The 26,772-nt window shown below is 46.7% G+C and overlaps 2 protein-coding genes across 2 annotated transcripts; both read right to left on the bottom strand.

The window, feature by feature from the left end:
• Positions 1 to 503: 503 nt before the first annotated feature.
• LOC136470397 (DEAD-box ATP-dependent RNA helicase 8-like) lies at positions 504 to 10,977 on the bottom strand. The gene is made up of 8 exons (XM_066468257.1): positions 10,924 to 10,977; positions 6,592 to 6,826; positions 6,134 to 6,372; positions 5,094 to 5,357; positions 1,935 to 2,103; positions 1,060 to 1,148; positions 737 to 810; positions 504 to 654 (listed from the first exon to the last, which is right to left on the bottom strand). Exons 1-8 carry the CDS (start codon positions 10,975 to 10,977, stop codon positions 576 to 578), a joined length of 1,203 nt encoding a protein of 400 aa, XP_066324354.1. The 3' UTR covers positions 504 to 575.
• An 8,477-nt stretch (positions 10,978 to 19,454) lies between these two features.
• Positions 19,455 to 22,291, bottom strand: LOC136474384 (transcription factor LAF1-like). The gene is made up of 3 exons (XM_066471974.1): positions 22,003 to 22,291; positions 21,469 to 21,598; positions 19,455 to 20,377 (listed from the first exon to the last, which is right to left on the bottom strand). The coding sequence occupies exons 1-3, from the start codon at positions 22,136 to 22,138 to the stop codon at positions 19,777 to 19,779; spliced, it is 867 nt and encodes a 288-aa protein (XP_066328071.1). The 5' UTR covers positions 22,139 to 22,291; the 3' UTR covers positions 19,455 to 19,776.
• Positions 22,292 to 26,772: the final 4,481 nt, after the last annotated feature.

The raw sequence follows: 26,772 nt of genomic DNA, 5'->3' as shown, positions 1-26,772 counted from the left end.
CGAATTTTTTAAGCCTAATTAAGCCATCATTAGCACATGTTTACTGTAGCAAAACCATTGTCAAATCATGGACTAATTAGGCTCAAAAGATTCGTCTCGTAAATTAGTCGTAAACTATATAATTAGTTTCATAATTAGCCTATATTTAATACTCCATGCATGCGTCCAAATATCCAATGGAACAACGACTAAAATTTAGAAGGGGCAACCAAACACCCTCTAAGACAGCACAGAACGATGCAGCTTACCACCGATTATTGGCAAACTTAACCACTTCACTACCGTTCAGACTGCACAGACCTCTCAAGTGCAATGGCCGACTTGTCACACCCAATAACCCGTCTGAGGCACACATCCCCAAGTTCGACTTGGGCAACAAGCTTGTGTGCAGCACCCACAGACCACACGCCCAGAACCAGCAACAGGGTTAAAAATTTTGGAACTATGGATCATGCAGAGAGACGACAGACCCCAAAAAAGAACTAAAGAAAAGATTTACCTGATGAGCTGGTATTTACAAAAGTTGTCTCCTTATTATTCGCGGAGAAATGAATGAAGATGAAAACTTTGTCAGATTATTGGCAATATATAGCCTGGTCTATCTGAGGAGGAATTGATTTTATTTCAGTCCCAAGCTCTTGTTCAATCCTATACCTGTTCCCAGAAACAGTATTCAGTCAGAACAATGTGGGGAATAGAAAAGGTCAACAAAGTTGCAGTGGGCAAATCTGCGTACAAGTTAAACCGATCCTCATAGGTGATCAAATTAACGGCCAGACCAAGGTGACCAAATCTCCCAGATCTACCAACCTGCCAAGCCAAAAAGGGTGTTAAAATTGCCAGAGATGGATGCCACAAGTAGAATGCACCAGATAGATTCAACTCCTAAATATCACTAAGGATAATCTGTAAACAAGATAAATGGCAAGTTTTTTTTTTATTTCAAAGGTGCCTTAAAACTGCTAAAATGTCAGTCATGCATCATAGTATGTCACACTTAAATTTTAGGTTATGAAATGAAATGAAAACAAATAGAAGGAACAGTTACATCAATCCTACCCTGTGGAGATATGTTTCAGAGTTCTTGGGGAAATCAAAATTGATAACAACATTCACAGCTTGAATATCTATTCCCCTTGTAAAAAGATCTGCAAAACAAAAGGCGCAGAGTAGGTTAGAAAACAGAAACAAGAAGTACAACAAACTACCTACATGCCACTAAGTCCAAAAGCTTAAGGCTCCTTCACATTTTGTTTAACAGAAACATTACATTCAGAATCTTACACAATACCATTCCAGCAACCAATTGATAGAAAAAGATGGCGGAAACAGAATTGATTGACATTGAAGGATTTCTAGCATCTTTATCATTTCAGCTTTCACCACATGAACTAAATTAGAAGACAGATGTTTGACCTTAGTAATTTGCATGTTCTCCGTTTCACCATGCTTCTCCATAGCCTTGGGAGAATACATCTCAAAATGTTTTGTATATTGAGGAACCAAGAGGCCACAGCTAGGGCATGTTTCCCCTCTCTACCCTGAATTACAATGCTTTGGAGGAGGAAACTGATTGAATCACATCACTTAGTAGGTTATGGATGGTTATTTCACTTTTTTTTTTTTTGCTTATATCCAATACTTCCTTGTTAGTGTGCATTCTGAACTATGGAGCAACATAAGAATCATAGTAGTTCAAATTATGCTATCAACTAGCATATTGCTGACAAGGATACGGTCCTTGTTAGTGTGCATTGTGAACTATGGAGCAACATAATGAATTGTAGTAGTAGTTCAAATTATGCTATCAACTAGCATATTGCTGACAGGGATAAGGAAACGAATGACTTAACACTGACATTGAACTACAAACATTGTACATAAGAAAAAAATGTCTGTGAAAGAGTGAGTCCACAAGAAAATTAATAGAATACAAGTACAAACAAGGTTCCTGCACGCTCCATTACGGAAATCATGGAAAACTCTATTACGGTGGTCCTGTAGCATCTTTGCATGAATATAGAAGCAAGAATAGCCAAGCTCTGTGATCTTCTTCGCCAATAGTTTAACATGATTTACAGAGTTACAGAATATTATTGACTGTGTTAGAATATCTAGTTTCTATGTGAATGCTTCTACTCTACATATGAATGCGCCACCTTCTCCAGGCTGGCTTGGCCCTTTGGGCTCCTCTGTAATCTATCACTCTAGTCTAAACTGGCCCCTTCGGGTTTGGCCCCTTGGGCACCTCTGTATCCTAGGCTATATATGTAACCCTCTTGTAACACAGCCATTCATGTATAACATCTCAGCCTGTTAGGCTTCTATCATGGTATCACGAGACTTTTGAGTCCTGTGCCGCTTCCGCCCCTCTTTCCCAGGCGCCGTGCTCGCGCCCCCAGCCGCGCGCGCACCCCCAGGCCGCTGCGCCCGCCGTTACTGCGCCCATGGCCGCCGATACCCCTACCTCCGGTGACTCCAGCACCGGTCTCTCGGCCACCGTTGCTGCGGCCAAGCTTCGTGATGAAGCTACCTCCGCCGCCGAGCTGCTGGAGGCCCAGGCCATCTCCATCCGCTCCTCCAATGCCGAGCGCAGCCAGCAGCTCCAACAGGAGGCCGACCTCCTGAAGTCTGCCGCCGCCGCCCAGGAGCGCGTTCGCACTGCCGCCGCTGCTCTTGACCAAGAGCGCGCGCAGGCTGACGCCCTGGAGCAGCAGGCTGCCGCCCTCCGCAATCGTCTTCGCGCGGAGCTGCTCAAGGATGACGATGTTCGTGACGATGACGCCCACTCTGAAGCCACGGCCATTGCTCATCTCCACAGCCAGGCGGCTGCTGTCCAGAACATCAAGCACCTGATCCCCATCGTCCTCGAACTCCAGTCGTCATCGAACTACTCCAAGTGGCGCGGCTACTTCCTCCTCACCCTCGGGCGGTTCTCCCTGAGGGACCATGTCCTCAGCGATGACGCCCGCCTCGACGATCCGGCATGGTCTCGCATGGACTGCGTGGTCGTCTCCTGGATTTTCAACACCATCTCCCCCGACCTTCTAGACATCGTCCACGAGCACGCTGGCACCACTGTCCGGGCGGCTTGGCTCGGGGTCGAGAATCAGTTCCTGGGAAATCGCGAATCCCGGGCACTCCTTCTTGATGCTGAATTTCGCAACCTCTCTCAGGGCGCCCTCTCCATCGACGACTACTGCCGCCAGATGAAGACCAAGGCTGATGCCCTTGCTGATCTTGGCGAGCTCATCAGTGACCGTACGCTCGTCCTGAACGTCCTGCGCGGCCTCAACGAACGGTTTCAGTTCATGGCACAACTGATCACTCGCCAGAAGCCGTTTCCTTCCTTCAGCGACGTTCGCGCAGACCTGCGCCTTGCTGAGCTCAACATGGAGCAGCCTATGGCTCCTCCCTCGGCGCTTCTCGCTACACCGACCAGCAAGCCGCCTGCGCCTCCACTTCCTGCGCCACGGCGCCCCCCCTCAGGGATCTCCCTCTACTGGGGGCGCCCCTTCTGGCAGCGGACGTGGGCGCCGTCGCCACGGTGGGCGTGGCCAAGGCGGCTCTGGAGGTTGCCAAGGCGGCTCTGGAGGCTCGCCATGGCCCTTCGTGTTCAATCCATGGACTGGGTCCATTCATATGTGGCCCGGCTTATTTGGTCTGAAACAGGCACCACACGCTTGGTACAGTCGATTTGCTGCTTATTTGGTCACTTTGGGATTCTCTGAAGCTCGCTCGAACACCTCCCTGTTCATCTACCGCCGGGGTGCTGACACAGTCTACCTTCTTCTTTATGTTGATGACATCATACTCACTACATCCTCCCAGCAGCTTCTCAGCCGTGTTATTGATGCTTTGAAGAAGGAATTCGCCATGAAAGATCTTGGTCCTCTTCATCACTTCCTTGGCATGTCAGTTCAACGACGAGGTGCTGCTATTTTTCTCTCCCAATGGTAGTATGCTCTGGATATCTTGGCTCGTCATGGCATGACTGATTGCAAACCTTGCTCTACCCCTGTTGACACCTGCGCCAAAGCCTCTGCTGATGGTGGTCCTGCTATTGCTGATCCTACAAATTATCGCAGCCTTGCGGGTGCTTTACAATACCTCACTCACCAGGCCCGACATTGCCTACGCAGTCCAGCAGATCTGTCTTCACATGCATGATCCTAGGGAGAGTCACCTTGCTGCTGCCAAACGAATCCTTCGATACCTTCAGGGCACTCTGGATTATGGCCTGGTCATTCCTCGATCATCCCCTACTCAACTTATTGTGTACACGGACGCCGACTGGGCCAGCTGCCCAGACACTCGCCGCTCCACCTCCGGCTACGCTGTCTTCCTTGGAGGCAGCCTCGTCTCCTGGTCTTCTAAGCGACAGCACACCGTTTCTCGGTCCAGCGCCGAGGCCGAGTATCGGGCTGTCGCCAACGGTGTCGCCGAGGCCTCCTGGCTGCGGCAACTACTGCAGGAGCTGCATCAGCCGCTGTAGTCCGCCTGCCTCGTCTACTGTGACAACGTCAGCGCCGTCTACCTCTCCACCAACCCCGTCCAACATCAGCGAACCAAGCACGTGAAATCGACCTCCACTTCGTCCGGGAACGGGTCGCCATTGGGGCTGTCCGTGTGCTCCACGTTCCCACCACGTCGCAATTCGCCGATGTCTTCACCAAGGGGCTCCCTTCCTCTGTTTTCCTAGAGTTTCGCTCCAGTCTTAACGTTCGTCCTAGCGACGTTCCGACTGCGGGGGGTGTTAGAATATGTAGTTTCTATGTGAATGCTTCGACTCTACATATGAATGCGCCACCTCCTCCAGGCTGGCCTGGCCCTTTGAGCTCCTCTGTAATCTATCACTCTAGTCTAAACTGGCCCCTTCGGGTCTGGCCCCTTGGGCACCTCTGTATCCTAGGCTATATATGTAACCCTCTTGTAACACAGCCATTCATGTATAACATCTCAGCCTGCTAGGCTTCTATCAGACTCGTTGATTTGAAGCTGTACCAAAACAATCAACAATTGAATGACTTGCACGTTATGACTTAGGTGGGAAGCAAAATGCCTAATCAAATAAATCATGAAATGATAGGGGTGTTCAGCAAAACCTTGGAAAAGAGGGTGTTGAGACAGTGAACTTTCTGTCTTTCTTCAACAAAAGCATAGAACTGTGTAATTCCCTTCAGTGTAAGTTCATCCATAAGGTTAATCACATAAGGTTTAGGCAGATATTTGTCCTTGAACTCCTTAACAGTTACAGGGAATGTCGCTGAAAACATCAAAATCTGTCGACTAGCAGGGAGGTAGCAAATCAACTGTTCTATGGAAGGTTGAAACTCAGGAGAGAGAAGCTTGTCTGCCTGGAAAAGGAAGAGATATCTATATGATTATTTTGTGGAAAGGTCAAGAATGAAGGACCAAAATTACAATAATAAAATAATTCAAACAAAATATTATTCAAGAAAAAGAAACAGTTCATTGGCAACTTAAATGATGCATAACAGAGTATTAACATGTTTCTATTCACTAGGTACTATTTTTGTCCCTAGGAAGCATAACTTCAAACTGAAAGTTTTAAAGGGACTCATTAAAGCCTACATATGATCTTTCAGGATCATTCTAACCACTTTGTTCATTCTTATTTTACACCTTATTATGCAACTAACTTAACAGAGTCCAAGCGACAACGCCATGCACAGCATGGTTTCAAGAAAGAGTGCACCACCATCTTGCAACCAACACTAAACCCTGCTATTTTTGTGTCAAATCTTATTCAGAGTTTGACTGTCAAAATAAGAAAATTTCCCATTCTATGTTGAAATGCAAATTTAGATAGGTGCAGGTAGAATCAACCACTAGGTAATCTATTTAGGGTGCAACTCTGACACAAACGTTTACTGACTTATAGATAAATTTGTCTTTGGTGGTCACAAGCGTTGGTTGTTAATGAAACGCTTAACATTGAATAAACAACTTGGACAGAACTCTCCTTCCAACATGATTCTCTTTGACATTAAGGTTACAAAAAAGTGGCAAGATACATTGCTGAAGAAAATGCAGCACAAGAGTGATAAAACTGGCCATTTACATGAGGTAGCAATACAAAAGCACTCAGATAAAGCTTGAAATGAATTACCTCATCCATAATAAGCATTGAACAGTCCTTCAAAATGCAAACACCTTTCTTTGTAAGATCCAAAATACGCCCAGGTGTTCCAACGAGTAAGTGCACAGGTTGGTACAGACGAACAATATCATCCTTCAAGCTGGTTCCACCAGTGGTGACCAAAACTTGAATCTTCAAATGCTTACCAAGCTCCTTGCAAACTTGTGATGTTTGTAGAGCCAATTCCTTTGTGGGAACCAATATAACAACTGCAAATCATAAAGAGACCTTATTCAAGCATTTTTCATGAAATATGCAATGAAAATTACATCTAAATATAAAAAACAATCATGCACACAAAAAAAGGAACCTGAGTAATGAAAAATAAAATAAGACCACTGCCACTATGGAAGAGATCAAGTTTAAATCATCTTAGAATCTTTCAAATTCGTTGGATATCAAATAAAGTTCCAGAGTCTAGAACAGACCTTGAATATCATTTTTTTCTTGATCAATCTTTTCCGGTGCAGGAATACAAAATGCAGCAGTCTTGCCAGTTCCATTCTTCAGTCTTGCAAGAATGTCACTACCAGTTAAAGCAATAGGAATGCTTTCCTCTTGGATAGGAGAGGGTCTTTCAAATCCCTTCTCATATATACCCATTAGGAGTTCACGCTTGAGAAAATAGTCTTCAAACTCATTTTCCTTGGTGGCTGTAACATCCTGAAAAATATTTAAAGGGAAAGGGGAAAATATAATAAATCACGAGTGCAGAGTAGCAACAACATAAGGCTCTGGATAAGACCAAACTTGTAGGTGGTAAAGAGAAGAGAAAAATAACACATAAATCAAATCATAGCTTTTCAGAACTTTATTCCCTTTTGGACCAAAAACGCATGTCAATATGCCATGCGCAAGGAAACTTCAGAAAATCATGTGTAGAAAGCTGGGCAGCACAACATTTATGAGTCCAACTGTGCCAGCTAATTGTCTAGACAGTGCCAATATACAGATGTGTCGGCGCAAAAACGCGTCGATGCGCTGAGCACACAGCAAGCTGGAAGGATCTGCTTGTCGGAGCACGGCTGGAGATCCGCCTGGCTTCAACGCAGGACCAGTCGACCCAGCGAATACCTCCCGAGGGCGTGCCAGTCAGTTTGACCTGTAATTGACAAGGAGAGAAAGTTTATCAGTAATTTAAGGTGGAACATGTCGGTCTTTGCCCAGACAGTTCCAAGTGTGCCGCTTCGGGAGCAGCCAGTGTTAGCCCACTGAATCTTCAGCACGGAGATGTCCGACCACTCACTAATGTTGCCAAGCACGCACTAATAATGCCGACCACGAACTATCGTTGTCCTCCATCTAGTCATAGTGTGTGGTCGGACAATGTTAGTCGTAGTCGGCAGCACTTGTGAGTGGTCGGCACCACCGGTGATCCAGTGGGCCAACAGCCAGACGGGAAAAATCGATCGAATAGCCGACACGAGAAGAAAATCGGCTGTTAACGATGGTAACATTAGCAGGATGTGATTATTTTTATGATGACGAATATGGTGCACACAGATGTAAGTAAAATCATCAGCTAGACAAAATATAACCAGTATGAAGTATTGAGCCGATGAGTCTGACGAGAAAGGATATAACATGCAAACAAATCGACTGTCTCATACGAACAGTTCTACAAAAGCTCCGAATCTAATTCGCTATCATCAACAGTGATGTTCGACCGGATCGATGCAGCTACGATGATAACAACAAACTAAAGCCAAAGAATTTACAAAACCATCCATACCTTGACAGGTTTATAAAAGACACGCTATGTCTGTGAAGGCGCAGGCGAATCGGCTAAAACAGCCGATTCCGATAGAAAAAGGGTCACAACATGTGAACAATCGACTATTCAACACGAGCATATCTATCAACTCCTCAAACCTAACCTATCATCTTTAACAGTGGGGTTCGACCGGATCGATGTCAGCCATAATAAAGATAATAGATTAAATCTTTAAAGAAAACGGATCTACTCATATTTAACAGGTTCATGAAGACATACTATGAGTATTAGAGCGCAGGCGATCGACTATTTAGCCAATGCAGGCATAGCAAACAGCTAAGATCACGTTTGATCGGGAACAAATCTACCAACTAGCATCCTCCAACCTAAAGTGCCATCAGTGGAGATCGACCGAATCGTTACAGCCATAATAGCGAACTATAGACCAAATTTAACTAGCCAGCAAACCTCTTCAAGATCATACGTGCCTTAACCCCATACTATGCATGATCAAGATCGAGGTAGAACAACCAATAAAACGTAACCCGTCGCTCAAAGTAAGAAACATCGTATTGTCATAAAACAAACGACAGACTAAAAGGATATGAGGCCGATCTAGTTCGATCTTAATCGGGCAGGTTGATGTTGCTAAAAAACTATTGACAGTAAAAACATCAGCAAGATCGGTAACCTAATGAATCTACCCGAAGGACGCCACCCTTAGGTAGAGCCGATAACTTGACCTTAATCTAATTCGAGTAGTGGAGGTCGAACTTAACCGATGGAGCCGTACTTGAACTAGATAAAGATCGATAACTAGCTTATACTAGAGCTCGCGTGGAGGTCGAACTTAACCGATGCAGCCTTACAAACCAAAGTATAAGTCATGACGGTACTTACAGATAAGCCGGAGGTCGGCCGGACCGATGCAGCCCTTCTTGTTGAAGAACTCGTCGAGATCTACACTTCTCCTACTCCTAAGGGTTGGCAGGGGGTCGAAAAAAGTAATTTGTATTGATTGATTGGATGTCGTCTTTACAATAGCCGGAGTCCAATATTTATACCCGGAGTCTAAGCATGAATCTTACTCAAGTACGACTCATTACAATCTTTGGTATAAAAGAAAACATTCCTAACTTAAGATAACTTGGGCCCTAATCTTTTCCTTTTTGTAGAGTCCGACATGCATTTTCCGACGCCAACCGTAGCTCATTGTCGTTATCTGCTAACGTCATTCGAAGAGATCCGATTTCAGTGCCGTATCTGAATTAGCAGATATCGATCCTTATTCAATCGATTCCTTAATTGACACAATCTTAGAAGCTTCGAGTTCCCGCGTTCTTCTTCCCAAATTTTGGTGTAAACACATGCCCCCAATTTTGAGATAAAAAATGATTTTATTCCAAAATTCCTATCTACCTGTTTACCACACCGCAACTATTTTATTCCGAGATATATGCGTGACTCCTGATTTCTCGGTCCGAGTCTTTGTAATACCCCAACAGTATCTTTTCTAACTTACTCGGCCCATTTGCTTTCCCCTTCTTTCTCGAGCAAATCTTAACAGCCGACGCCACTATCGCCAAAGCCTCAACCCTAGCAAATCCTTTGTCCTATCAAGCTTTTACTCAAGCGATCTTCCTTAGATTCAAACCTATTTTGGCTGCAATGGCGACCAGCGACCACGTCCCCGAGGTATGCTTTCAAGTTCCCACTCTCCAAGTATCGGCCGCTACCCTGCATTTCCCTTTCTTCTTAAATTTATTTTATCTGATTTCTAGGAAATGAGGAATGAAATCTTGATTCCATCGGCTGTTGCCCCCAATGTCTATTTTCTTTAGCCTATGGATGACCCTGATCCATCTAATTTTATCCATCAAGAAACCAATCAAATCCCCTTCAAACAATCAATAGTGGACTCGTCCTCCTAGAACACAAAAACTCCATTCAGAAACTAGCCCAAAATGCATAGGGGATGGAGAGACTGGTTTCATAGGGTATCCAAGAAAAAGGCTAGAGATTGGGATCTTTATGATTTGAATCAATGCTTGACACTCTCATTGTCTGGGATGGAGAGTAATGATTCACTCCTGATTTCTGCATCTTATTTCTGGTCCAACACCCTAAATGCCTTTATTTTTTTATCACGGCCCAATGACCATTGTAACACCCTAGGTGTTAGGCTTGCATAATTGCACTTGCATTGCATGAGCATAAGCATCATTCATTCTTGCATAAGCATTTTCATATGAAACGTGCAATTGAAACATGTGAAACATGACTTGTTATTTTATGTTTTTCCTATATGTATGCTTATGATCATGTGTGATTGAGTGCAAGTGGGTGATGTTGGTAAATAAAATACCTTAGCTATCCTTAGGATGCCTAATGGAACAATGTTTGTGTAGAACATTTCATCTAATCAAGCCCCTAAGTCATGATGTGTTTAGTTTGACCTAGGGAACCAATTTGTTTGACCTTTTATGAACTGCAAGTTAGAAGCTTTGCATGGCTGAGAAACCTAAAGCAAAGTTGTAGCAAATTATATATGAAACAAACTTTGTTTAGAGGCCAAGTCATGAAAATGTGTGGAACAGTCCCAAACATAACCCACAAGTCAGATTTGGGTGCTGATTCAGCACTTAGAAAATTTTCTGTCCTAGGTGCCACACAGTTTCCATGTACCTATGTTTGGGTTGATGTAACTCATGATCCTTTGCGAATTAGCTAATGGTTTCTACAGAACAATTGTAGCTCTATCATAGCTCTACAACTTTTATTCTAGGAGATTTTGCTAACTCACTACAGATTAGGAATTAGGAGGGGATGAAATCGGGCTGTCAGGCACTGATGCTGGCTCTGATGGCCGTCAAGCTCATGCCATCGTGGCTGACCGGCGTCAGGCCGGGCGTGCCAAGTGGTGGTCGTACGCCAGCGCAGGGCCCGCTCGTCAGGCAGTGTAGCCAGCAAGGCTCCAACGACGCGTCCAAGCCACCACAGAGCCGGCCATTCCCTCTCGCTCGCCTCCTCGCTCTCAGCTGCTCACCGCGCTCGCCATCGCCGTCACAGTAGCTTCGCCGAGCTCGCGCATGCTCACCATCGCCCCATTCTCAAATCCACTGCACTCACAGCTTCGCCTCGCTCAGCTCTACAATTCCCATCGAGACGCGCTCATAGTCGTGCCCTTGGTAAGCCGCATTTCTTGTTACGCCACTGCGGGTGCGTCCCCGCCGGAGTTCCGCCATGGCCGCCACCGTGGCCATGTGTTCTCGCTGCACCTCTTGCTTCTCTCTTCCCTGTCCTAGAACTACCTCTTAGCCATAGTACTCTAGTAATGCACCAATCCCATGCTACCATTCGGTTCCACTGGAACACGCCATCGGCGCCGCCGTAGTCGCCATGCCCGCCGTGGCATGCGAGTTTGCCACAGCGCAGCTTCTCCACCCTCTTGTCCTTCTTTTGAGTGCACCGAACAGAGCAACCCTAGGTCTAGTTATTGGCAAGATGGAGACCCTTGTGTCACCGCCATTTAGTCGGAACACCGACCTCGCCGTTGAGCTCTGTGTGCCGCCGTGCAGCGGTGCATGCGGCTGAGCTCACCCGTAGCTTCCACTGAGTCCTATTTACCTCCAGAAGCTCCGTTGGACCTCCCCAAAGCCTAGGAAGCCATCGCATTACCAAGCCTAGGCTAGAGTTGGCCGGCGTACCGCTGCACCATCGCCGCCATCCGCCATGGTCGTCGGTGCGGAGTTCTCGTGCTTCTTTTGGCCATGCAAGACCATCACCGGGTGTAGGCAGAAGAGTTGATCATGTTGGTGTAGACACTACCGTCGGCGAGCTCACCGTCAGTGAGAAACCATCGACCGGACCTCTCCCCTGTCTCTGTCTCTCTGGCATGTGGGGTCGGCTGACCCACGGGTCCCGCCTGTCAGCCTCTCCATTATGGTTTTTGTTGTTTGTTTTCACAGATTTCTCACTTGTTTTTGGAAATTCATATTTGAAGCTGTAGGACTCCAATTGAGGTCACCCAAATTTTGTTGGGTTGCTTATGAAGTGTAGAATGTGGTAAAATTATAAAGTGGACATGCTCTATGAATTTAATTTGAGAATTAAATAAATCTACAAAGGTGCTCTTTATATGTGTAGAAACTTGTGAATTTCATAGCTGGAGTTCTAGTGCTCCATTAATTGGGAAATTTTTATAGTGGACTGTTCTTGATATGCGTAAGCTATGATAAAAATTCCAAGTCTAGTGCTTGCTTAATAATTTAGTTACAGATTTCTTTAGAAGCAACCCTATATCCTTGTGCTATTTTTCATGGTAAAAATATGTATCCTTTGAGCATAAAACTTTTTGTGCTATGTTCTTGTATTATGATGAAGCTAAGAAAAATAGAAATTATGTTGTTTGACACTTTTTAATAGGGTTCCTATTTATGCTATTTTAAGTCTTGCTGGCTTGTCATTTTTGTGTAGGATGTTATACTTGTTCAAATGCTGTAAAATATATATAGTAGGCTATTGGGGACATGTATAAGTTACTGTAATTTTTGTGGAATTTTCTATACAATTTGGGTAGGTGTTTATTATTTAACCTAATTACCTAAAGAAATTAATAAAGGCATGAAAAGAATTTATTTAGGAATGGCCACTATGTTTTCTAGTGTTCATTTGATGTATGTTAACTGCTGATAACATTGGTAGATCTCATGGTATTATTCTTGTATGTAGTAAAATATTATTTTCACTATAATTCACTTATAGTGACTTTCTGGACAGATTTTAGAGTTAAGCAAATTAACTGGTGAATTTGATGTTTGCTATGAATCTTATCTATAACAAAGTTGTAGATAACTCACTTAACTAGCTTGTGTTAAATTTCATGGCATTTGGCCAAATAGTTTATGAGTTATGTCTGTTCAAAGTTGGTCTTCAGAAATTGTAGCTCTCTGGAATTTCTAGACTAGATTTGATAAATGTGCCAGTTTGACCTTGTTAACTTGGGAATCATGCTGTGATGTTTAAATATGAATTGTAGACAATTTCATAAGCTTTCTAGATTATCTTGTTTCATACCTTTTGGATTAGTACAACTCCAGTTATGATTTAAACTAGCAGCTGTTGTCTGTAGCCTTGAATATGTGAATGCAGTGAATAACTCGATTGCTTTATATAAGTTGATGTGATGATTTAGATGCTAGGATAATTAACATAAATTCTTAGTTGCAGGTGCTAGACCTCTTACTAAAGATGAACAACTTTATCTTAGGTTGTTAGAGCTTGGTGAGTGTGTAGTTCTTGTTTTCTAAAATAAATACGCACCTACTCAGTAAAATAGATGTTAATCTTGTATCATCGTGTCATTCATGTGTTCATCTATATATAGATATACATTTCATCATCACCTTCCATCACTTGTGCATGCATGACTCTTATGCTATGCATATGCATGCAATAGGTGTTTCGGAGGGAGTCATGCTTCTGGATTTCGAGCAAGGACTTCCGGAGGAGCAGCAGCAAGCTCAGGAGACAGAGGCGCAGGCCCCAAAAGAAGGAGCCAACGAGGAAGAAGTTCTTGAGTGTCCCAATCACCAGCTTTCCTCTTTTCTAAAAGGCAAGCCCTGGAACATTCTAAGTCTCCTATGTTTTGAAAATGATTACTTTGAGTATCTTTAAATGATAGGAACTGGATGCAAACACTTGATGCATATATATCTATTCGTTGTCCAGTACACGTACCCTGAATCCTATTTAGGTCTAGGAGCGAATCAAAGCTTAGCCTTGCTTAGACTGGTAAAGTCAGGTGATTTCCTGTCACCGGAAGTTAGGATGATGGCTGGTCACAGTTGGCTATATTTGCTATCATAGAAAATAATCATGTGTTAATAATGAATGGAGACCGGGCAGGATGTCGATAGAGAAGCAACAAGGCAAGGAGGTCTTGGGTGTGGATCTATCCCCGTCTATGTCGGTTAAGGACCGATTCGCTGTACGTTCTCATGTCATGTTGAACGCATGCCTATCACTTAGTTGGCCGGATAACTCGTTCCAACCGCGAAGCCGAGTAGCTCAACTCAGGCCGGGAGCTGAAAAGTGAAAGTGCGTACTCTGGCGGTAGTAAGGATGTGCGGGGAGCTATTGGCGTAAGTCCAAAGGTGAGATTGACCACCTAGCAGAGTGGATTCCCTGATAGTGCGGCGCTGGGCGAACCCGTGAATTTGTTCCTGAGTTGTACCAAAGGTGACCTGAGGCAACCACTGATCAGGTTGATTGGGTTTGTGTTAGGAATAATTCCCCAGCTGGGTAGGAATCAATTCGAATCGCTGTCTCTCCCGGATAGTGAGAACTTGACTGAGCAGTGACAATGTAGATACACTAAATTGATCTTGATGGTTATAATGATGATGATGATGTTACAATATTAGATCAGATATGGTTACTAATGTTTGGAGTTAATCAATTGCTTGCTCTAGTACAGGTGCTAATCTAGATGATAGGTTAATATTGATAACTTGCTGCTTAATTAATAATTTTAGTTATGTTCTTGTATCATTAAAGCTTTTTATGCAAAATGGCTGTCAAGCAAGATCCACCGATAAAGCCTTGCATACTCCTTGGTGTCATTTATTTTTGGTTTACGATGGGTAAGTCTAGCTGAGTACATTCTCGTACTTAGGATTTTATTCCCTCTTGTTGTAGATGACGTGCTTTATAATGGCTACTGCAAGTATTGTCTCCACCCTGCGGGGAATGAAGACTAGATCATGGGCATGATCTTCTATGTTATCTTATCATGTTGCTTTTGCTGGATATGACTATGGAACTGGCTTGTATTTGAACTAAGTGTGTGTGATGGTCTCAAACTACTTTGCTTCTGCTATTTGTGAACTCATGTTGTAATAACTATGTGAACTCCGATGTATGAGATACTTGTGAACTACTTGTGAAATGTATGTAACATGTGGCTTGTTATGTTGAATCACTACGATCTTGGTTGTCTGTAAGTTGGTTTGAAATCCTTCATGGTTTCAGTTGACTACCAGGTTTATATGGGTTCAAGTGTGATAGTTAGATCACTCCAGTGATTGCTTTCGTACTTGTGCTCTTATAAATTGGTCGGTTCTATTACAATCATCACTTTAGCCAATGTTTATATGTTGACTGGCCTTAGAATAATAGGATCGATGCAGCCTTATGACTTCTTAAGTGCCGGATCTAAGAAATTAGCCAAAATATCATACTACACAGGATGGGCAAGCTATATTTTGAACCGTATTGGAGACGAATCAACTTTTAGCGAAAGAGAAGATGTGGCCTTTCTGAACATGTGGTTAGAGAGATTCATCTTCTGTTGGTCATCTTGTGGTCCGACTTACAATCACAAACTTATGGCAGAGCATCTGGCAGTAGGCAAGGATATTTCTCTTGGAAAGTATCTATTAGGAGCTGCTTATCATTTGATGCATCAGGTAGCTGCCTAGTTACTGAAGAATGAACTAGTGCATATTATTAGTGGCCCTTGGTGGTTGATACAGCTATGGCTGAACCTATATATGCACAAGATTGTAAGGCCTGATCTCAGGAACCTGAGCTTTCCTTCCTCCAACTTTGATGAGGAATATAGAGGCAAAGAAGGAAGAACTCGTCAGCACATGAGCTATGGTGAAGCTGCATCGACCATAACAATTGCTGTCGATGTTGGCCATCTCTTCAAAAAGTTTTATAGATGGTTTGATACAGATATTCAGACTTGACTGCCCTATGATGAGGATGAGAACAATGAGCTGATCTTCCCATTCAAGTTTTGATTTGAATCAAGCTGTTCAGACGAAACAGTGGCTGCAATTTTCATTGCCTTCATCAAGCCCTGGATTCTTCCAGCCGAATTTCATCATGGCCATGGCAAAATGTCTATAGGCTCCTCCCTTCCAGGCAACCTTCCAACCTATGAGTTCTACAACTCTTCTTTTGTAGCTCGTCAGTTTGGTCTTGGTCAACTACCTCCTCAATTGTTCTTCAAGGATATACTAAGGCCAAGAGTGGATATTAGTGAAGTAATGGAAGCCTCCAGAGTTTTCCAACTAGGATCAGATCTTCTTTCTCTTTATTTGCATGACTGGACAAGAGTCAACTTCTCTTCCAACCTTTTTGACTCTTGGTGGCAAGAATGGCACTCTCATCTCTTCTATGGGCCGGTCCATCCTAGATGCATATCTCTGGATGGAGAATTTGCTTCTGATATGTCCGCGTAGCCTCCCTCAGCGACCAATACCTCGTGAGAGATGCCCGCTGATTTGACCCAAGGGGGAAAAGTAAGTAACTTTAGATGTTATCACTACTTTATATGATATGTTGAAAATTAAAATAGAAACTAATAATTTTTCTTAATCACTTGGGTAGGAACTGGACGATTATGGCGAGTGGAGGTGCTCACACACGCCAAGTCAATGGCATCCTCGGTCTTCTGTGCAAGGAGCACTTCCCTGGCCTGGTTGAGTACGCCGGAGTGACGGGGCCGGCCTACTCGTTTGACCACTACGCCACCGCCCCTGATGCTGTAGATCGGGCCCACAGGGTATTCAACAACAAGGCAGAGTGGGTGAAGCAAGAGCTGTGGGTAAGTCCTCCTCGCACTACATTGCTCAATACATCGCATTCATTGGATATTCTTGAAATAATGAATGGATACATCGTGTTTGTATGTAGGATTTCTTTAGATGCCAGGACGGACATGAGGCCAGGGCGGATGCAGTGGCTACCAAATGCTGCAAAAAACTCGTCGTGGACATGCATTACGAGGCGCGCATCCAGGTCGTCGTAACTTACCACGGGACCGTCCTTGGAACGAAGGTCACCAAAAGGGACGCAAGGAGCATGACGCTGACCCGAGACCAGTACTTGCAGGTAAATACAGAACATTAATACTGATTCCTTTTGAGATTAAGTAGGCTTAATTTCATCTTCTGATATGTCATGTACTTGATGGCCTGTAGATGATTCCTTATTGGTGCGCCACGCATCCCTAGTGCTGGGAACAGATGGTGGACAAGTGGTGCTCATGCGAGTGGGAGGAGACGCACAACTTGTGCCGGGAGCGGAGTTTGATGATGCCAGGTGTAGCACACCATCAAGGCAGCCGCAGCCTTAGCGGATACGTAGAAACATGAGTACGTGAATTTATTTATTTATTCTAACGCTTAATTCTGCATGATTTCTAATCATCTTGCTATTTTTCTCATAGTCGGTGTCACATGGTGGCCAGCCTTGCTCTATCTTCAAGGCATTTGCTATGGCCCACAAGGGCAAGGCGACGTCCGACGTCGACAACAACCCGGAGGATGGGCCTGAGGCGTACAACAATGTGACCGTCCACAACCGCCTCAGTGAGTACACATCGATGGCAAGGGAGGTCCATGGGCCACAGTACGATCCGAGCACCGAGGACCTTGATGGAGAAGTCGTCATGAGGGTGGGAGGAGGCAAAAAGCATGGGCGGTACTGGATTGGCAACGGCGCAATAGACTCGGCCGCTACTCCCAGTCTCTCCCAGATTCGAGCAAGCAGCACGAGCAGGAGCCCGACCATACGACCTCGGCAGGACACTTCACACCACCGGGTGGAGGCACTCGAGGTTATTCCTGGTTTATTTGTCGTTCATTGGTTTTTTCATACATTTCCTTTGCATTATTGTAACATTGGGGTGAATATATTGTATGCCCAGCTGGAACAAGAGAGGAGGATACGGGAGCAGATGTAGGCGAAGATGGAGAGGGTGGAGGCCGAGCGGGAGGCCGAGCAGCGGAGGATGGCGGAGATTCTTCAGTACATGCAAAGTCTTGGCGCCGTTACGGGTGTAGTTCCGCCACCTTCGCTGTTCGCTCCACCTCCACCTCCACCTCCTCACTATTCTACTCCTGTGAGTATAAATGTTTTAGTTTGTATGCTCATGCTTACGGTCAAACCTAGTGGAATATGAAAGTTTTATTTATGTATGGTATATATTTATCTTGCCTCACACATGTAATCTCTTCTCCTTTGTGCAGAATCAATCGGCGGCATCGAACGATCCTATGCTTCAGCGAATCCTTCACCAAATCAGTGATGATACTTGTGGTTGTTAATGGCACTTCTATTTGCAATTGTGGTTGAAGATGATGGAGCACTTGGATTACTTGTGAACTTATTTGTGATATATTATGAGACATGTGACGTTTGTGATATATATGTGACGTTTGTGATATATATGTGGTGTTGGTGATATATATTGCTGTTGATGATATATATGTGATGTTGGTGATGTTTGTCATATATATCTTCTGTTTGTTTGGATGTGATGTAAAAAACAAATTAAAAATGCTATTTTCAGTCACTTTGCCGAGTGCAATGGCCATGACACTCGGCAAAGTGACTACCTGGGAACTATCTGAGAACATGCTTTGCCGAGTGCAAAGGCCATTGCACTCGGCAAACATCACATATTTGCCGAGTGCCACGGGACAGGCACTCGGCAAACATCACATGCTTTGCCGAGTGTCTTGCCGGCGGCACTCGGCACAGTGGCCACCTTTGTCAAGTGTATAAGTCAACGGCGCTCGGCAAAGCGGGGACCTTTGCCGAGTGCTTGACCTTGACACTCGGCAAAGCCGCCGTCACGGTGGCGCTCGCCGTCACGGCCACTTTTCTTTGCCGAGTGTCGGATTGGCACTCGGCAAAGTCTTTGCCGAGTGCCCGATAAAGTGCACTCGGCAAAGAAGTTTTTGCCGATAAACTGTTTACCGAGCGCCTTGGTTCTAGAGTAACACTCGGCAAAGGCTTTGCCGAGTGTATATCGGCCTTTGCCGAGTGCCTGAGGCACTCGGCAAAGAAGCTGAATCCGGTAGTGTTGGGGGGGGGGGGGGTGGGTTTGGGGGGGTTGGGTTTTCTTGCCCACGCAGCTCGCCTAACCTTGCCAGTAGTGGAGAGCAGTTCTGGCTTGCCCAAGCTAGCAACACAAATCCTTAACAGCACGGAAATCAAGAAAACCAACAAACAAACCAAACACAATTTTTTTGGCCTAGCAAAACAAGCAGCAGCAAGGCATCCAAACACCCCCTTGATCTCCCGAAGATATCTTCACGTTTCTCTTCCAAAGACCAGAGTGTCACACTCTTGATCTCCTATTTGGAGCCCCTCCAAAGACGTCAACTCACCATTCCGGAAGACATTCGAAGTTCGTTTTTAGAGCTTTCTTGCAAAAATTAGCACTTTGGCTCTTGCCGCAAGCTGTTCAGTTGGCACACAACAAGCTATATACGGTCTATTATAACACGCCACTATATTTGCTAGTTACTCCTACGTACAAGTACTACAACATAAGGATTGGTGGTTTAAGCCCCAGCGCCGACGATGGAGAGAAAAGGAAAGGTAGTGTCCTCAAAGCGGAGATTTGCGTAGATGTTTCCATTTGATACAGTGATAGCGAAGATGATTGCCTCAATAAATGAGCTCCCATCAGTCCATGTCCATCAGTTGGAAAAAGAAAGAAATAAAGACACAAAAAGATGATGTCTCATTTTCGAATTAAGAAAACACAAACTGTGCAGCCCAATAGGTAGTTGCAAGCGTGCAACTCCTCAGTATTTTCTATTCCTATATATAACTATAATTCCCGTCGGTGCTGTACTCTCCAAAGCCAACAGCAACAAACACACCAACATTTTACACGGTAGGTAGGTCCTTGACTTTTATATCTGCTTTTCAATTCTTCTATATCTATACGTACTAGTACACGACAATAATTTACAATCACTAGCAAGCCTTTCATCGAAACTTTTAATAACAAAAAAAAGTTTAAATAAAAAACGCAAATCCTTTCACCAACGACCGATCGATCACCAACCAGAACCAGGGTCGAGCCTGCCTAGTTGAGGCCGAAGTAGTCGCTCATGCAGAGCAGGTCGCAGAAGCCGGCCGTCTGCATCTGATCGATGCCGTCGTCGAAGTGCTCCTGAAACTCCCAGCAGCTGGCGCCGCTGTCACCGAATGGCCCATCCACCTGCACGGACACCAGACGCTGATCGCGATCGCCCGTGCTGGCCACGCCCGCAGCGCACAGACCAGGTGCTGCTGCTGCGGCCGGCGGCGGGCCACCACCATCCATGTAGTCCATGTCCAGGTCCAGGTCCAGCCAGTCCGCGAACATGACCTTGGGCGCCGCCACGGGCGCGGCGTGGGGCCTGCAGGCGGGCGGGTCCGTCAGGCAGCTCGAGTCGGCCGACGACGACTCGCGCCGCTCCGACGAGCCGGAGTCCGCCGGCCGGTTGGCTCCCGCCACCTCCTGCGCCGTGCCGTCGTCCCCGGGCTTGACGCAGTGCGAGTCGTCTGAATCGGCGGACGCCGCCGGCGCAGGCGACGTGCTCGGTCCCTGCTTGCCCTCGACCCTCTTCTTGAGGTACGAGTTCCAGTAGTTCTTGACCTCGTTGTCGGTCCTGCCAGGCAAGTGCCGTGCGATCCTAGACCACCTGCAGCACAAAATCGGCGTCAATAAACCAAGCCGCTAGCTAGCTCCGTTGGACTTGTGGGGGGAAGTGTCGCATGTCACGCACGCACGCACAGACAGGCACAGCTAGCTAGCCTTGCGGTTCACCCAAGCTCCTCTCGTTTCTGTCGGTGGGGTTAGTGGAAAACCAAACCTTTTGCATTACGAGCTGAGGTGTCCTCCTGCCTTTTCCCGTGCCGATGGCTAAAGAAAAGAAAAATGTGTCGCTCGGTTGAAAGTGACAAGCGTGTACGTAGAGCCTAATAGCTGGTTGTTAGTTTCTGTCGGCTGATACTGATTTATTGTGAGAAAAATATAATGTTGACTGACTGATAAGCCATATCTCAAACTATCCAGCGAATAGTCTGGTGGTCTATTCACGTGGCCCCCCGGGCCTTTGATTTTTGTGATGGGCATAATTGCGAGGCCCCCCAATAAAGAATCTCATCTTCTCGTGAGCCAACTAGCTGCTACGTGCCAGTTCGGATTTGTCAAAGCAGCTGTTCTCATTAAACTCGCAGGGCGACACGGATTGGTCCAAGTAGTCGACGGCCCCCCAAGTCGTCGTCCCTAAGGACGATGTTGTTGCTATCCCGATTCCCTGTACAACGCCCCCAAAACGATACTCTACTACTGTACAGAAATTCAAAAAATAAGAGAGTAACTTGCAGCCGGACGCAACTCTACTGTATGGCATTTAGGGTTTCTAAGTTCTCATTATTTAGCCGCCCAACTTGCCCCTGTTGCGCCACTAAAGAGGTCCACACCTATTTCCATCCAGTAATAAACAAATAAATAAATATATATATATATATATATATATATATTGCGTCAAAGAAAAAAAAAAGTTTTAATCATCACAACGTGGAGAACTCAACTTTTTTTAATATCTTATGAGTAAGTACTAACTTCTATAATGACACACGGTTAAAAGCCTCAAAATTATGCCAGCAAAAGCGCGAGGGCAGTCAGGGCAACGTGGAGAACTGTGTGTCGTCTCAATCATTTGCGTGGGAAGGACTAGACCGACGGTGTCGAGCAGCAGTGCGCGGGGATGGTGTGGTGCTTGCTTACTTGTTGCCGAGCGTGGCGTGGAGGCTCATCACCGTCTCCTCCTCCTCCGGGGAGAACATGCCGTGCTTCAGGCCCGGCCGAAGGTAGTTGATCCACCGCAGCCTGCAGCTCTTGCCGTTCCGCTGCAGCCCTGCCGACGCCACAGAAAGAATTCCTCAATTTTCAGACCAATGCTTAATGCACATTTGTTTATGATCAGATGAAATTAAACTACTGCGTGCGACGAAACGTAAGGCAGAGAGCTTTCCTTTTCATTTTCAGAAAAGAAACGGCCAGTCAGGACTCGAGAGTGAGCCGGCCAGAGGAATTCATTTATAATTAAAAAAAACAGCAGGAGCACTCCTTAACGATGATCATTTTAAGAGAAGAATTCCTTCTGCTAACACGGCTCTGTTCTCGCTCACAGCAATTGGCAATTGGCACTGGTGGGGTTCTGAATTTCGGACGCAATGCACCCGAACCACCCCAATTCCGCTCCTCGCACACTCGACAGGAATGCAGACGCATGCAGCGGCGGCGAATGGTCGGTCTTACCGGCTTTCGCGGGGAGCGCGCTCCAGCAGCCGTGGCCGTGGAGGAGGATGTAGTCGCGGAGCTTCTGGTCCTCCTCCGGTGACCACAGGCCCTTGCGGTAGTTGGGCTTGGGCTTCTCGCACGCCTTGCACCCCATTGCCAGAGAATGCCGCCGCCGCGAGCTCGCCGAGAAGGGGAAGGCAGCTGGTGAGCAGAGAGGGGTCAGAGCAGGGGGAGATAAGCTACAGGAGGGGGAGGGGCTTCGGCTACACGCCTTTAGAATGGAGCGCTCTGGGGTCTCTCAACAGGACGCGCCGTTGGTAGGACTTTTTATAGGCAAACGGTGCCGGAAGCCGTCCGCTTTCTCTTTGGTTGCGAGATAAACAAGAGGCGCTGTCATCACAGCAAAAAAATTTCCTCGCGCTACTTACTTATTTTGTTGCATTATGGAAAAATCGAGACTTTTTAGGACATTTATTTATAATGACTTAATTAGCGTTCTGAAATTCTGCATCTGGAGTTCAGTATTCACAGCGAGGCACGGAGGCAGTGAGCTGGTGCGATGCAAGGCCTTGGAATTAGTCACGGGGCTGGCGGTGAGTGGCACGCGAGGCGAGCAGAGCTAGCAGGGTCAACTGCTCAAGTGACCCGCGATTTAACCCAGGCAAAGCTGTGACCTGATGGCCTTGGCCTGAAGTGCAGAACAAGAAAGCACTGCTGCTACTACACAATAGCGCTGGAAACTGTACTAATCGACGTGGCCAACTTGAGGCGCGCCCGGCTGGGGGAGAGCCTGTGACGATCACGATGACGATGACGATGACGATGACGACGACGACGACGACGACGACCTTAGAGGCTGTCACTTTCCTCGGCAATTTTTTTTCTCCCATCCATACTGAACGTGGGTCGCTTTCTACATTACTGGCACCTACTAATGGATGTATATCAAACGGTAAAATCAGCATCCACCGCATATCATCAGTCAGACACCTGTAAGGCTGTATTAGCCTCGAACCCTAGATTGTTCTTGACGCCCTTTTGCATCGCCCCCGCAGTTGCTCCCAAAGTGTGCAGCGGGGGTCTATGTAAAGAAGAAGAAGAAGAATTGTTTATCCGCCTTTGCCCGTCCGTCCCTTTTCTTTACGGCAGAAAGGGACTTGTGTTGATTCAAATAGAAGCCAAGAATGTGTATCGCAGGAGCTGGAACACAGCTTATTAGCCAGGCCAGGAGTAGCCAGGTCTCAGGACTCACTCACACACTGTCACAGCAGTGACACGGAGTCAGTCCTTTGCCCTGCATTCAACGCGGGCGAGCACCGAGTCCAAAAGAAGGCGCAAATTCCAGCCCCGCCTGGGGTTACGCCCTCTAAATTTTCAACGCTTTCGCAGTTGCTTGACAGGTAATCTCGCCGGCCCGTGGCTGAAAATTAAACTCGGCTTCAAATTGGACCGTTGGGCTCGGGACGTCGCGCGCCCTCTCCTTCCGCGCTGGGCAACTCCTGCCGGCGTCGGTGTACCACGCTGATGCGCTCGACCCCATTAAGCGGCGGTGCCCGTAGGCGGCGCCCAAGTCCTCGGCGCCCGGTCCGTGTTTAGGTGGGGGCAACCGGAACCGCCGACGCCAGCACGGGCGGGCGGAGCCGTACGCCGACCGGTACGTGTGTTCGCACGCACCTGCCGCGCCCGGCCGCGCTCACCACGGACCCAAAGCCAAAAGCGGGGCGAAGCGTCCACGAGATCACGGGGGTTTCCAGCGTTTTCCCCCGTCCGCACGCACTCGGATCGGCGGATGCGGGGCAGGGTGTTCGATATCTCCTCTTTCTCCTGCCCGTGCGTGTGCCGCGCGGCGCGGGCGCGTCCGTCCGTCACCGACGCGCGGGCGGGCGGCTGGTCAATGCACGCATGGGAACGTAGTGGGGAAGACCGATCGATGGGCCGCAGCGCCCGGACTCCAGCTAGCTAGCCCGGCCTGGCCAGCCGGCCAGGGGGGTCGCACACCAACTCGGCGCGGCGGCGTCCGTTCCCAGCTGGTGCTGTCACTAACTCGCTGGCGGTCTGTGTCAGGTGTCACGATGCGCATGCGTGTGTGATGTTTCGATTTGTCTGGGGTCAGGCTCCGGATGACCGGAGCGGCCGGGGCTGGTGCTGCCTGGCTGTCAGGAGTTAGGAAAAGGGTTTATCTGCTCGCGCTGTCCGGCAGGTCTCTGGCCGTCTGGGGTCCAAGCAAATGGGGATGCGGTGTACGTGGCCACCGCCCATCCGCGGCCGCATGGGGCTGCCCAGCTGGTCAAATAGAAAAGTGCAGCACTAATCAGTTACTCTATGCAATGTTTGTATACTATATACGCCGTGTACATTGATAATCCCTTTTGACATGATCGACGACGACGACCATGCATTGCAATAGGAGGTCAATAACTTTCATTATTTTCTTCTGGTGATGAATCAGGGCTCATCATCAGTAGACTGATGAGATACGACTCTAGGGGTTACACGTGACAAACTAAGCCCTGGTCTCTCTTCCAAGTGTCCCAATTGCATATGCCATCCAAGTGTATAAAAGAAGATCAGCGGAGATATATTTATGCTATATAGTACGTACGTACTATATATTTTCCCGTCGGGCTAATAAAGGGCAGTTGTAAAGACGTGCGCGCGGTGCATCCGCCATGGCCATGGTGCGATCGAGCCGTGACGTATCAATATATGCATGCATGGGCGTGGCCATGAAAGTTTGATATGACTGATCGACCTGCACGGCCATGCATATATGCTCTGTGACCATGAGATCGTAATAAGGCCTCGTTTAGATTGTCTCAAAATTTCAAGTTTTTCACTCTCTCTTCATCACATCAATTTTTAGACATATGCATGGAGCATTAAATGTAGGTAAAAAAATAACTAATTGTACAGTTTGGTTATAAATCACGAGACGAATCTTTTGAGCCTAGTTAGTCCATAATCGAACAAAGTTTGTCAAATACAAACGAAACGTGCTACAGTGTCCAGATCGCAAAAATTTGCAATCTAAACAAGGGCTAAACCTGTAATAATACCCGTCGTGCTCGGCGACATCCTGCATGGGGAAAAAATGGAGAGGTCGTGCCATGGTTATGATGTATAGGGCTGCACTGCCAGCGCGCAGCAGGCAGCGTGGCCCCCGCCCATGCATTGGATTTTTCTACTTGATGGAACGCGCAACAACGCCCTGCCTCGTTTTCTAGTGCGTAACGCTTTCCGAGGAAGATTCCCGTGCTCCATCATCCGGGCCTGTTTAGATTGCAAGTTTTTTGAGTCTCTCTCCATCACATTAAATCTTTAGACACATGTATGGAGTATTAAATGTAGATAAAAAATAACTAATTACACAGTTTGATTGTAAATTACGAGATGAATCTTTTGAGCCTAGTTAGACCATGACTGGATAATAATTATCAAATACAAACGAAAGTACTACAGTGATAAATACTGATTCCTAACCCTAATCTAAACAAGTGCCAATGTTACTAGTAGCAGTACGTAGCACGTCGTATCGCCACCACGCGGACATTTCCAGTACTATGTGCTGATGACATGGTTGAAAGTGTACTCACTGCTTTATCAGTCTGACAGCAGTTGTCCAACTGTATCTTATCTGCGCAAACCAAAGGAGACAAAAAAAAAAAAAAAAAGAAGAAGAAAAGAATAGTAGTAGCTGGGGAAACTAGAGTATTATATAGGCCATGCTTAATTAGTCTTACCAACGACACATGTCACCACTCAAACATGTTCCAAACTATCAACGGCAGTTGTCTGAAATACAGTATGTTTCCGGGCAACAATCTTCACCGTTGGCTTATGAGGATGTAAAGACTGAGATTCAGTTCGATGGAGGAAAAATCAAAGTAGAATCGCTTGAACTTATCAACCTGGCTTATCAGTCATAGAACAGTGTTTTTCTCTCACAACAAATCAGCTTCAGCCGGCTTATCAGCCGCAAAAATCATCAGCCGATCAGCTCCAAAAAGTGGGTAAATAATGAAAGCACAACAGCTATGCTATTAGTTCCCCCACATGCAAAGTTAAATTAATCCGTCTATATATATATATATATATATATATATATATATATATATATATATATATATTATTGTCGGGTATCGATAGTAGGGATACCAAAGCAAGAAAGTTAGCGCCTTCCGGATGGCTCGAGACGTATTAAGAGGTCTCGCCCGACTCCAAGGCCGCGGGCTCCGTCTCGCCCGACCTCAAGGCCACGGGCTCTGTCTCGCCCGGCCTCAAGGCTGCGGCCTTCGCCTCGCCCGACCCCAAGGCCGCGGCCTCCGTCTCGCCCGACCTCAGGCTCCATCTCGCTCGACCCCAAGGCCACGGGCTCCGTCTCGCCCGGCCTTGAGGACGCGGGTTTCGTCTCGTCTGACTGGGACCCATACCGCCGCCGACCACTCCAGGTCCAAGCGTATGGGCCTGGGTCAAAACTCTGACGCTAGGAAAGAGGCTGGCACGCCTCGATGTGACCCGTGCCCATGACGGGCCATACCTGGAGATTCACATCAAGAACAGTGCCGGACGTGCCGGTGCTTTTCTGGCTAACCCTCGTACGGACGCTGATAGGCGCGTCAGTTCACCACGACGTCTGCCGGGACGGAGTGGAGCGCCATGACCGGCAGATGACGCCTGCGCATGGCGCCAGTGACGAACAGGGCCGCGACATGGAGTCGTCCCTGTTGACATCTACATGATCAGCGGGACCCGCATGAAGTAGAAGAAGGACCCGGTGACCCTGGAAGC

This window comes from Miscanthus floridulus, chromosome 8, assembly GCF_019320115.1.
Source record: "Miscanthus floridulus cultivar M001 chromosome 8, ASM1932011v1, whole genome shotgun sequence".
NCBI lineage: Eukaryota > Viridiplantae > Streptophyta > Magnoliopsida > Poales > Poaceae > Miscanthus > Miscanthus floridulus.
This window is presented reverse-complemented; position numbering and strand designations above follow the sequence as displayed.

What these genes read in the sequence shown, in the direction of transcription:
- LOC136470397 (XM_066468257.1), bottom strand. Translation starts at nt 10,977, where the DNA reads ATGGTGAGCATGCGCGAGCTCGGCGAAGCTACTGTGACGGCGATGGCG. An exon ending in CAATGCTTATTATGGATGAG is followed by an intron (nt 5,358 to 6,133) that starts GTAATTCATTTC and finishes TTCCTTTTCCAG; the next exon opens with GCAGACAAGCTTCTCTCTCC. An exon ending in CAGGAACCTTGTTTGTACTT is followed by an intron (nt 1,149 to 1,934) that starts GTATTCTATTAA and finishes TTTGTTTTGCAG; the next exon opens with ATCTTTTTACAAGGGGAATA.
- LOC136474384 (XM_066471974.1), bottom strand. Translation starts at nt 22,138, where the DNA reads ATGGGGTGCAAGGCGTGCGAGAAGCCCAAGCCCAACTACCGCAAGGGC. An exon ending in CGCGCTCCCCGCGAAAGCCG is followed by an intron (nt 21,599 to 22,002) that starts GTAAGACCGACC and finishes TGGCGTCGGCAG; the next exon opens with GGCTGCAGCGGAACGGCAAG. An exon ending in CACGCCACGCTCGGCAACAA is followed by an intron (nt 20,378 to 21,468) that starts GTAAGCAAGCAC and finishes TTTGTGCTGCAG; the next exon opens with GTGGTCTAGGATCGCACGGC.